Raw genomic sequence first — 13,524 nt, forward strand, 5'->3', positions numbered from 1 at the left:
GTATGGGCTTTGGTCATTGTTGAAGGCCGTACGGTGACCTATAGTTGTTAATGTTTGTGTCATTTTGGTCTTTTGTGGATAGTTGTCTCATTGGCGATCATACCACATCTTCTTTTTTATATAATGATGCTTTGGCCAAAATATTTGAAATTCTAATACCTATTTTTGGTTTAAAAGATCAGTTTCTTAAGAGTTCATGTATTTAGTGGAGGTTAAGTTGGTACCAAACACCTAAAGAAGACATTTTTGTTCAATAAACTGAATGTAACTTTTTTCCTTTGTAATACTGGTTATTTCAAGCATTTCTATTAAGTTTTGTCATCATCAGTTCAACAAGTACGGAATAATTTCATAAATAGGGATGAATACAAAACCATGTATACCACCTTATTAGTAGTTTTAAGTGGCTAAAATACTTTTGTACTCTAAAAATGCTATTCTTTTATTTTTCTCTATTATTAATTAAAATATTTTCCTTTGACATTTACAGCTATAAAGATAGGACGATACACACACGAAAAACGAACAACATTAAGGAAATAAAGAAGATTAAAGTGACAGAAAAGATAGAAGAAAAATCGTCTGAAATTTACGTAGACGATAAGGAAGTTGACAGTTTAGTTGAAAATTTAATTCAAATCGAACAAGATTTTAATGGTGAATTTATTGAACTGTTTGAAGCAGATGGACTGTTGGCATTGCAGAAGACCGTATATGTAGGTTTTTACATTGTTTAATAGTTCATGATATGAGTATTACATCTATGATATAACTATATATAAAAAAGAAGATGTGGTATGTTTACCAATGAGACAACTCTCCACAAGAGACCAATTGAAACAGAAATTAACAACTGCAGGTTATCGTACGGCTTTCAAAAATGAGGAAAGCCCATACCGCATAGTCATCTATAAAAGGTTCTGAAATGACAATGTAAAACAATTCAAACGAGAAAACTAACGACTTGGTTTATGTACAAAACAATGAACGAAAAACAAATATGTAACACATAAACAACGACAACCACTGAATTACAGGCTCCTTACGTAGAACAGGCACATACTTAAGATTATACATATTTTACAAATCAATCGCCTAAAATTGATTCTTTCTTCTAGCATCGGGTAAAACTATGTGGTTTAAAGTAGCAGGCCAATATATTAATAAAAACAGAGGACATCAAGGTCCACCAAAAAGGAAAGATGAAGAAATACATCACCATGACAAAAAAAACCCCAAAAAACGATAAGTAAAACAATACATGCGTTTAACGTAGTGCTCTAGTCGCATTCGATGAATCACTAGCTAGAAAAGTAGTACTGAATAAAGGCTAAGACCAATGGAAAATTATTCTTTGTCAATTTTTGACAATAGCATTCAATTAATGAATGGCTATTATCTATTTTGAATTTATTGAACCATAAAACTAATTTTTGACTCTTCACAGTGAATAATCCGCGTAAAATGTGAAGAGTCAAAAATTAGTTTTATGGTTCTATAAAATCAAAATAAATTGTTGCCATTCATTATAAATAAATTTCATAAAAAAAGGCTCAAAGAACTTTTTATATTATGTATATTAACAATAACAACGTACACACATGTTGGCGTTTGAATACACAACGTCAGAGTGGGCGTGTCGCCAACAAAATTGACAACATTGAAAATAAAACTAAGAATTTTAACCAATCAGAAGACAGTTAAAACACCAAATTTATTTATTTTAAGGGAAAACCACTAAATGATTGCAACCAAAAAAGTTCAGAGTAATAACTTTGACTAAATCATCAGGAATATATGGTTTAAATTCTTGTTTGTTATCTCTTTTATATTTACATAAAGTCCGAAAGAAAATGCAAGTCATAGAAAATCGTTTCAAGAGAAACATACTCCGTGCATATGTGGTACTGGATTGTTGGTAGATAAGATTGAATAGACCATCATACAAACGTTGAAATCTTCTCCCTTAAAATTTTTGTTCTTTGCCAACATCCGTTTTTGAAAACAGCCATTATTAGAAGAGCTTGACGATGTAAATTTATAACTTTGAGATACCATACGGTATATTTTGTAAATATTGATAAAAAAAAAAGGAAAAACATGCTAAACAGAGGAACAAGTGAACAGTTTGCTAAACTTTCTTATTTGCTATATAGTTGTTGCATTTTGAAAGTAGAATTTTTCAACAAATTGTCGGCATTCCCATAAATTTTGCACCTCTCCTTACAGAGTCCTTGAGTCGGGGCTTCTGCAGACACTTGTCAAAAACAAGAAGATTTAAGAAGCTAGGTCATTTGATTTCAAATTCAGATATATATATATATATTTATATATATGATGATCTTTCCATTTACAATCCAAAATGTCTGATTGGGTTCCATTAATATATCTGCAAGAACTATAGATAAAAGAAACAACAAACAGCTTCCTCCACCTCGAGACTCAGACTTATTCCTCGAATGTGACATACTTAGTCATCTCAGTACCAGAATCTATGACAAACTATACAATTTTAATTTCCATAATGTTAGTAGCAATATACCAACTTTATCTGCACATGGAATATTCATTTCCCAAATTTTTCGGTATTCAATAGCTTGGTGCTACTCAGACTTTGTGAAGCGTCAAAAGAGTCTGAACAGAAGGTTGATGAATAAGGGGTATGTCAAAGAACTTATCGTCCTTGTTTTATATAGTTCATCGGAAGAACCAAGACTTTGTTGATAAATATTCAATATCAACCTTAACAACAATACACGGTGGTATTTAAGTATAGTTTCTAGGTACTAACGTTGTGTATCATCTTTTATTTGTATCTATGAATATTGCTTTCATTGTTAAAGTCTATTTTTGTTGATATACATTTGACGTGGCTCGGTCCTTATACAACCCGTTGTGTGTTCTTTTGCTATTTGGATGAAAAATTTTGTCCTGCCTTTCTTTTTAGCTGTAATCTCTGTCCTGCCTTTTTATTTTTCACTCTGTTCGGTCCTGCCTTTTTTTTTTTAGTTTATCCTGACTTTTTTTTACCTAAATTGTCGTCCTGACTTTTTTTTTAACTCAAAACTCCTGTCCTGCCTATTTTTTTCAAATTTCATCTTAGCCCCCCCCCCCCCATAAAAATCAAATGGTAGCTCCCTTAAGGAGGATTTTTTGTTGTACGAATCAGTCATCAAAATACTTCTTCCTGTTGGCTTCCTTGTTTCACGTTTTTCAGTTTTTACATTTTTTTCTTTCTACTAACTCAACATGCTTTATACCACATACGTAACCCATCTTACTTAGAATTAAATTAAAGACCGCTAGAATACGGATGCAAGTGAGATAGAAATATTTGCTTGTGAACCAATATTACACCAGTTATATTCTCGAACATTTAACTGAAATTGGTTGCTAAAAGCGAGATATTGTTCCAAAATTTTATAAAAGTTTGAAACAAAAACAAAATTATGTATCAGTTTTTGTCTGAATTTTGTCTAATTCTACTTATAGTTTCTAGACATCAATCACTTTGTCAAACATAATCATCCATACAATTTTATGAAAGTTTTCCTTATTGTATTTGAAAATAATGTATGTAAGATAATTTTGATTTGTTTTTGTCGTTTTCCGTTTTGTACTGATAATTGCCTGTACCAAGTCAGGAATATGACAGTTGTTTTCCATTCATTTGTCAGATGTGTTTGAGCTTTGTGTTTTTATGACATTTGACTAGGGAATTTCTGTTTTGAAATTTCCTCGGAGTTCGGTATTTTTTTTTATTTTACTATGATTAAGTTGCTTGCACTTAACATACCAACACTCTAGTCTTATTTTTTTTTTAAACCTTTATAACTTTGTTAAACCATCATAGATTATTTTTTAACTTGGACAGAAGTGTTTTTAATATCAAGAAATAGATTCTTTTTTTACAACCAAAGAGTCGATGACACTGCTGGTTCACGTTTCATTACCGAGAGTATCACTAACCCAGGTAGTCAGTAGTACATGAGATATCATTGACTTTTTACAGTCAATCAATTTACATTTTGAATTATTTGAAGCACTTAGATGTTTCTTCTCAATGGCAAAGACAGCTTTAGCCGTATTTGATACAAGCTTTCGAATTTTTCTGCTTTAAATGAACTTCTACTTCGAATTTGATTTTCCGTTCCAACTGTTTTGACTTTATCAGTCTGGTCTAGACGATATGTGCGTCCGTATATTAAATCATAAGAATGTTGTTATTTGTGAGTAGTCGAAAGACAAGAACAGGGTAAAATAAATGTTAACGTTAGCTAACTAGCCGTCAATAATACTTTTTTTATTAAATAAAGTTTTGCCTCAATTTTATATAATCTGACCATATCTGGTATGTGTAGGTGTTGATGTATATTTATTCAGAAAAACAATCAACTTATTACAGTTTTGCATTTAAATTATCTTTGTACTATTCTAGTTGTCTTTATAAAAAAGAAGATGTGGTATGATTTCCAAGGAGACAACTCTCCACAAGAGACCAAAATTACAAAGGCGCACAAATAAAATAAAACGGTAACGTTCATGACATGTTTTTGTTTGCTCGTTTCAAAATCGTGCCTTTTTCAAAATTTATATAAATTATAACATCTTGCTTTCATTTAGCTGGATTCCATGAGTATTGGTTTCTTGAATTTCATCGAAGGGTCCATCCAGAACTCAGAGTAATTGCAATTACTGATCCTTCAACCCCTGGTATATTTGGTGCTCATCAGTCGGAAATGAGTTCCTTATTAAACCACAGAAACACAGATTATATGTTTGAATGTGCAGCAAGTTTAAGAAAGTGTAATCTTTCTGCAGAAGAGGCAACTCTTGCTAGAGGAATTGTTTTAACATTTACAGGTATGTCTTATTACAATTTAGCAATTCAAATACTAATTAAGATATTAATTTTGGTAAACAGTCATTTTACTAAATGGACAGTGGTTGGTTCTTTCCAGTAGAGTTAACCAACATTTGTGTTAAATGAACATAAGCTCCTCTGTATTAACTCAAACTTTCAAATTAGATTTATTACATACATGAGCGTTGATATGAAATTCAATGGTCGCATGTGGAACTATATACAGTACACACGAAATCGAAAACAGTATCACCATTTCTGACCAGGTACAAAAATCGTTTTTAATTTAACTGTATATTTTTTTTTATTTTTGTTTTAATATTGAACATATTTAATTAATAATCACCTGTTACATCAACCCTTAGTTGCCCAGGGAAGCAGCTAAGGGGACAATTTAACTGTATATTGAATTTTGGAACACTAAGGATTTTCTTCACCAGGCATAGACTGTCGTAGCGGCATTTGGCAAAACGTTTCTGATTTTTCTGATTTTAAAAATGTTCAACTACATATTTGATTTGTACTTTCAACTATTTCGATTTGAACGCCAATGGATAATATTTTTAATTTTTCTTGTGTACCTGGTATTTTTGGTGATTTTATGGAGTGTAATTCCCATATACATATTTATTGTATTAAATTATTTAATGCTTTTATAAGGCCGCATATCGCGTAAATGTTCTTTAATAGTGCTCTTACTGTGCAGGTATCTATTTGTTTTACCTCGTATGTTTTAAACAATGAACGAACTAACTTAGCCTATGACATTAAAACTTACATTATGATATACAGTTCATACGCTTTGGACACATTGAATATATATAAAGTTGTACCTTTCATTTCTTATAATTCAATCTGGTTAATGAATTACTGCTACTCGTTCTATGTCTGTTGTTGTTAAACAGTTGAATAATTTGTATCACTTTTCTGTTCCATCGGGCTGTTTAAATCCGAATTTATGTTGGATATTCTTGGTTTTTTTTCTCGGTTTGAAGAATCAAATGTCAGTGTTTTGATAAAGTGTTTAATTTTCTATATTCCACTTGTGTTCACTGTAAGCTATTACTATCACATTGTGTCCGTCGTCCATTAACTTTCCAAAATCCTTTCCTTGTTTATTACTTAGACGAATAAAACATATCTTGGCTTCAATCATGTTAGGAGCATCTAGGTTATAAAATATGTCCGGTGACTCAAGACTACCAGCCATCATGGCCATGAAGTCTATAATAGTACATACGGGTAAAATGAAAATATTATCTTTTATCTTGTAAACTGTTAAAGATAGAGACAGGACCATAAATGTTCAAAATGATTAGATTTACCAAATCTCCATAAAGATCAAAACTGTCTGGCATATCCTTGTAAGAGTTATTTCTCTTAAATGGTTGTTTTATTTTTCTTTTTTGTCTACTGTAGTAAACACTTGTATAAATGAAAAGAATTTAAAGCTGAAAGGATTAGCAAGAAAAAAGAAAAATGTTTACCCTTGTTTGTATAGGGCAGAAAAAAAGCATGTTGGAGAATATTTTTTGGTTCTATAACCGCTTTTAACTCGTGCATTCATTCGCTTTCTAATTTTTGTTTTGTCTACATCCAAACTATTTGTTATTTTCACATATGTTGCCGTATATAGCTGTTATGCTAATTTTCAAATCTTTTCAGAATGTCTCTTCATCAGGAACACTCACAGTAAAAATAAATAAAACCAAAGATATCTAAGTATCGAAGCACGTTCATAGTCGTATTAAAGCTGTGTTTCATCGAACTCTTTGTTTCATTGTTGTTTGTTTATTTTCCCCCCTCATTTTACGGTTTTGTCTCCCTTATTTCATAAATGGATGTTTTCACACAGCAGGTTTTTTTACACAGCGGACGACATACTAGGGTTGGGATCCCGCTAACATGTTTAACCCCGCCACATTATTTATGTATGTGTCTGTCCCAAGTCAGGAGCCTGTAATTCAGTGGTTGTCGTTTGTTTATGTGTTACATACTTGTTTTTCGTTCATTTTTTTTTTACATAAATAAGGCCGTTAGTTTTCTCGTTTGAATTGTTTTACATTGTCTTATCGGGGCCTATTATAGCTGACTATGCGGTATGGGCTTTGCTCATTGTTGAAGGCCGTATGGTTACCTATAGTTGTTAATATCTGTTTTATTTTGGTCTTTTGTGGATAGTTGTCTCATTGGCAATCATACCACATCTTCTTTTTTATATGTATGATGTCACGTTGTTTAGTAAAACACAGTTATCGTCAATGAAAATATCTAATTCGGAAGCGCTGTTTTATCTTCAATCTTTCTTTAAGTATTAGTTGTCGATTTGTTTGTTGTTTTTGAGCTTTTGTTTTTGCAATTTGATTAGGAACTTTCTGGTTTTTTTTTCTCGGAGTTCAGTATTTTTGTGCTTTTACTTTATAGTATTAATTTATTCCCTTTAATTTCTTATAAGATTATTTAATTTGTTACTATTTGTTTAACTTTTACTTTCAATGTGACGGATTTGTCTCCCTTACTTCGTTTCTGAATTATTTCATATTGCAGGAATATTAAGCGAACGACTGATCATATAGTGAATGTAAAAGCTAAGTTTTTTGAGGCTTTTTTATTTTTTTTTATTTGAGTTTAATTTTTTTGTTGACGAAACCCTCGTCTAGTGTACACACGTTAAAACCTGATAACTATGAAGAGTTCTTTTTGCAAAGTAAAACGAAGACATTGTCGCTGAAAAAATGTAAATTTTCCTAATTTGAAATCATTGTTTTAACAAGAACCAGGCTTTTAGGACTATTTTATTCAAAGTAACAAAATTCCTACTTGTTATCTATGAATAATGATATTGTTATACCGGTTCAAATTTGAAAAAAGATTTTTAGTACATATCTCGCGTCCTATAAGTTTATAACGTTGAAAATATATAGATATGGACTTTGGCAGATTTTCTGTATCGTAAAATATTATGTTACAGAAACTTATCTCTAATTATAATGGTATTTTAGGTTTATTATACTTAGAAGTAAATGTTTTTGTTGTTCCGGTTTGTTTCCTCTATAGATGACGTGTTTCCTCAGTTGGATTTTTGACCCAGATTTGTTTCAATGAAATCGAATTATAACTATTGAACAGCTGTATAGTAATATTGCCTTTATTAAGACATGTTGAATAGTATCACTATAGTGTTTATACTTATTTAATTTTTCCTTAGATGACGATTTACTATAGACATGCACTATTCATTGGTTTTGATACATGAAAATAAAATAAATGTTTCTGTATTGTAGATCAGTGCACATTACAAGAACCTGAAAAAGTGGAGAAAATACAGTTGTATTTGATTAACTGTTTACGAAATGTAGCAAAGAAAAGTTACAAGAACCCAGACGAAAGACTCTGGAAAATACTTGACAAGTTTACACTACTTCGTAGCGTTTCAAACTATTTACGTGAAATTGACAATATCAAAGCTCAGTGGCCTGTGATGAAAGACCACCCTCTTGTTTTAGAAATAATTGGTTCAGAAATTGCGAATCAATCAAAATGAATCAAAAGTATATTCCTCTTGTTTGCCAACGGTTAATTGTGAGCCAATCAATATGTTTTTCGATCCATGACCAATTTTATAAAATAAAGATATACATTATTACCTTGTTTGAAAGAAAAAACAATTTTTCTTATGTTATGCTGTAACACAAATGTCCCATGTTAGAGTTAGGATTCAGCTCTCACAAACATGTTTAACACCACAACATTCTTTAAGTGTATGTAGTACAGTCGTTGGTTCATGTCTGTCATTTTTGTTTTTCGTAAATTGTTTTGTTATAAATTAGGCCATTTGTTCCCTTAAATGAGTTTTCTGCATATTGTTCATGTGAGGGCCTTTTATAGCCGACTATACGGTATGTTATTTATTCTCGATGTTGAAGGCCGTACAGTTTCCTATAATTGCTACATCCTCTTCATATGAACCTTTGTGGACACCTGTCTCAAATGCATTCATACAACATCTTCTAACTTCTAATTTTGATATCGTCATTTAAAGTCAAATCCTACAAGATTATTTTGTGGAGCCTGCGACTTTTGTCGCTTAAAGCTTAGCCGGCGGCGTTAGTTAACCTCTTAAAAGATTGATAATACACGAGCTAGAAGACCTGGATCCTTCATACTTTGTATTTAGATGCCTTATGTTATGCAGTTTCCGTCTGTCATATATGTCCATTGTGTTTGACCGCATTTGAATGGTTCAGTGACTACTTGGAAAAATTAGTATTCTTATTCCTAGCAATAGGTCAACTATAGTTAGTGTATAGAATGATTGTAAGGCGTATATGTCTGTCTGGCAATAATCATCTGACCATGAACTTATTTTCATGTTTCATTGGTTTTTTTTTAAGTTATCCTTGTTTAGCTTGTTTCTTCGACGTGCTACAGTTTAACTATATTTAAAGCATATGAGGTGTATGGAATAATAGTAAAGTGATAATGTATCTCCAGTTGGGTTTATTTGACCTTGACTTCATTTTCTTGAATCATGTTAAATTGATGGCATAGTTTTAGTAAAGCTTTATATTTAGCACTATCAATATAAATGGTAAATACAGAAGGCGACATATTTCAATTTGTGCACTCTTGGTACGATAATTTTAAAGAAACAAACAATGTGTTCACATACACAAACAACTAGTTTAAATTGTAATGGAAAAAATACATTTAAGGATGTTCTTAGGAGAGGTTTTGGAATTTGTGTCAAATGTTCGGACTCCTTGTTTTTTTTTCCCATACAGTACAATGTAAAATAGTTTACCCCATAACACCCATTTGTCTTTTTACATAAGACTTAATAGCTCATAAAGGGTCATTTGTCAAAATCTAAGGAGATTTTTGATTTGTTTTATTTTGATTTAAAACCCCAAAAATACCAATGCAAGAGTCAGCTTTTTCCCGCCATATTTTAAAAATCAAATATATTGAAAAAGAGCTCCATGACCTATCAATAGTTTTAGCTTATGTTGTTCCTTAAATAATGCTTTTTTACTCAGAGTATCAATTTTAAATTTTTTATTTTTTTATTTTCACCAACCATCACCTAAGTACATCCTTAAAGAATTCACAATAATGTTATTCATTAATTTCAATCGACATGATTCCTAAATGACACGATGGTCCTTACAAATAACTTATTACTGTTTTTTTTCAAATGCATGATAAAATCTATTTCAAGTTTTTTTACCTCTATTTTATGAACAAACAATCAGTATCTTTTGGAACCAGTTATCCTTCTCTGCATGTGGAATTGTTCTTTTTATTCTTATAAGACTTCGTAGAGGATTTTTTTTATTAGAAAAAATCCAAGAAAATACCAAAATATTTAGTCAAAAAAAGGATAGACAACACACCGCCCAAATTCAATGACGAGAAACCCTTAAATAATTATCAAAGGTACCAGGATTATGATTTAGTACGCCAGACGCGCGTTTCGTCTACACAAGATCATGCAGTGACGCTCATATCAAAATGGTTATAAAGCCAAACAAGTACAAAATTGAAGAGCATTGAGGATAAAAAATTCGCATATGTTGTGCCAAATACGCTTAAGGTAATCTATGCCTGGGATAAGAACATCCTTAAGTTTTCGAAAAATTCAAAGTTTCAAAACGATACACAAAAAAGTGATAAGTTACATAAATTGGTATTTGTCATAAACCATGGAAGAAAAAAAAAGAATTGTTACGACCAACTGAAACCTTAGTCTTGAAGTTTGTGACATAGATGTTGTTTAAGCGTCAACATTCGTACACTGATACCAGTAAAAGTTTTGAAGCGATAATTAAACTTTACCATGAATATCCCTTGGTACATGGCCGTTGAAAATCAATTCATATACTCAATCCAAGACTTTCGTTATTAGATCACATTGGGCAAATAGGATGGTCTGACAAGAATGCGACAACTGCATTCATCCAAAATAATATGTTTTCGCTTAAAAAAACTGGTCTACAATCTGATGGCCAATAGTCGCTCTTCAACTTACTCATCAAATCCATAAACATATCATCTGAGTAGATGTTTTGTATTTTAGATTGGTCTCTTATAGCATCTAAAAAATTTATCTGATTACCTTAAAAGACCCTTTATCATTTGACGTACAGGCAAAAGAAAGTAGCTACAAAATTATGAAATTCCCTAATCAAATGGCAAAATAAAACCACAAAACACAAAAAACGAATGGAGCGCTAAACCTCTCGCTTGTATGACAGTCTCACAAGTTACTGAAAAGTAAAATAACAAAAATACCGAACTTTGAACAGACTTTAAACAGGCAGACTCTAAGCAAATTGTAAAATCTTAAAATCTCCAACAGATCAAACAAAAGGATAACACCTGTCATATTTCTGACTTGGTACTGGCATATGCTTATGTAGAAAGTGGTGGATAATACCTGGTTTAATAGATAGCTAAACATCACACTTGTAGGACAGTCGCATAAAATACCATTATATTGACTAAGGTGTATGAACAAATAAAACAGACATAATAGGTAAAAATGTCAAAATAGGGGTACAGCAGTCAACATTGTGTTATACTAGTACTTTGAATCACTATAAAAACAAACACATATGTCAAACATAAAGACAAAGCACATAAGTAAAAACCACAGATAAGAATACAAAAATTTACCATATCAAAATAACACAATAACGGGAAGTACCAAGCCACGTCATATGAATATACAAAAATAGACATTAAAAGTAATAATTTACAAAGACAACAAACAAACAAAAATACTACAACAACGTCAGTACCTTGTATTTATACTTGAAGACAATGTATTATTTTTAAAGTTGACATGGATGTCAGGTCATTAAAGATTGTATATTTTGGCTTTAATATTGATTCACTTATAGGGTCTTTGCATCGGAACTAAACACATTTATTCAAAAACCAGTTGTTGGCATGACACGGGTTATGTTCTTCTCATATATGTTATGATGGTATGATACTAAACCCCTAACGGGAAGGATTGTGCCTGATGTTCATATGATGAAATCATAATCTTTCAGTCAGTTTAATTGAAGTCTGGAGCTGGCATGTCAGTTAACTGCTAGTAGTCTGTTGTTATTAATGTATTATTGTCATTTTGTTTATTTTCTTTGGTTACATCTTCTGACATCAGACTCGGACTTCTCTTGGACTGAATTTTAATGTGCGTATTGTTATGCGTTTACTTTTCTACATTGGCTAGAGGTATAGGGGGAGGGTTGAGATCTCCCAAACATGTTTAACCCCGCCGCATTTTTGCGCCTGTCCCAAGTCAGGAGCCTCTGGCCTTTGTTAGTCTTGTATTATTTTAATTTTAGTTTCATGTGTACAATTTGGAAATTAGTATGGCGTTCATTATCACTGAACTAGTATATATTTATTAGGGGCCAGCTGAAGGACGCCTCCGGGTGCGGGAATTTCTCGCTACATTGAAGACCTGTTGGTGACCTTCTGCTGTTGTTTTTTTTCTATGGTCGGGTTGTTGTCTCTTTGGCACATTCCCCATTTCCATTCTCAATTTTATGGAATATTTATCATCAAGGCCGATGAACTGTTTTAAGAAAAAGGACGAGACGTTCTTTGGCATACCCTTGGTTCCTCAACTTTTTGCTTGCTAAAACACTGATGACGTTTTACAAAGTCTGATTGCTGCTTCAAGCTCTTGAATACCGAATGATGATTGCTTGTGTCAGATTTGATGTATAGGTCTACAAATGAGGCAAAGGAAGCCGTGTCTGTTGTTTCTTTAATTACTTGTTCTAGATGATATAATAATATTACCAAATCAGAAAAGTTTGGATTGTTAATGGATAGAACATAATCAATTTATCTTAATGTGAAATCAAATGATATGGCTTCTTTGATTTTCTTATCTTTGACAAGTGTCTAAAGGAACTCCGACTCATGAAAATAAGAAAAAGTCGACAAGGAAAGGAGGCGAACAGTTCGTTCTCATAGGAATGTCGACAATTTGATGAAAAAGTCTACCTCCAAATTTAACAAATATGTTGTCAATAGGAATCTCCAGCATACTGTTGACCTGTTCCTTAGTGTAATGCAGCAACAAGCATGCTGGCGAATTCTCAGTTTGTGTAATGCGGGGTTCAACATTGCCGATTATTGCTCCCGTTTGAGATCAGACAGCGATATGAAACGAAAAGTGAAAAAGTCGGATTACTTTCCTCAATTATCTGGAATTTCCTATCATTGTCTGAACGCAGTCGTTTAATTTCGTAACAGATTCCTACGGGTCGGGAAGGGTCCGAATAGTTCGGCGAAGCACCCCGATAGTTAGGTGCGTCCCGTAACATTCGGGGAAACTCGGCCGATTTAGTCTAGTCGGATTACAATCGTGCCTATGTTGTGACAGATTCTGCTGTATCGGATCAAAATCCTAACAATTTTCTGTGTATTCTGGACGTTGTCCTGTTGAACGGGAATGATCTTGAGAAATTTTGCATTGCTGTTTTTCTGCCGATTGAGTCCAGATTGCATCCATATCTTGTGAGGATTGCGAACCATTTTTGCCGAAACCGTTCCGGATCAGTCCCGTTATTAATACGAAATTCGTCAATAATTCCGACAATAACAGAATATAATACAACTGAGACCAGACAAAG

General features: G+C 32.3%; 1 protein-coding gene across 1 annotated transcript in view; it reads left to right on the forward strand.

Moving 5' to 3' along the window:
- The window catches only part of LOC143083818 (retinoic acid receptor alpha-like), a 54,100-nt gene extending 45,593 nt beyond the window's left edge, over positions 1-8,507 (forward strand). Inside the window, exons 6-7 of the mRNA XM_076260192.1 lie at positions 4,624-4,863; positions 8,149-8,507. Of these exons, the coding sequence (XP_076116307.1) occupies positions 4,624-4,863; positions 8,149-8,408 (500 nt within the window). The 3' untranslated portion in view covers positions 8,409-8,507. The remainder of the gene's footprint in view (positions 1-4,623; positions 4,864-8,148) is intronic.
- The last annotated feature ends 5,017 nt before the right edge of the window (positions 8,508-13,524 follow it).

Source organism: Mytilus galloprovincialis, chromosome 7, assembly GCF_965363235.1.
Source record: "Mytilus galloprovincialis chromosome 7, xbMytGall1.hap1.1, whole genome shotgun sequence".
NCBI lineage: Eukaryota > Metazoa > Mollusca > Bivalvia > Mytilida > Mytilidae > Mytilus > Mytilus galloprovincialis.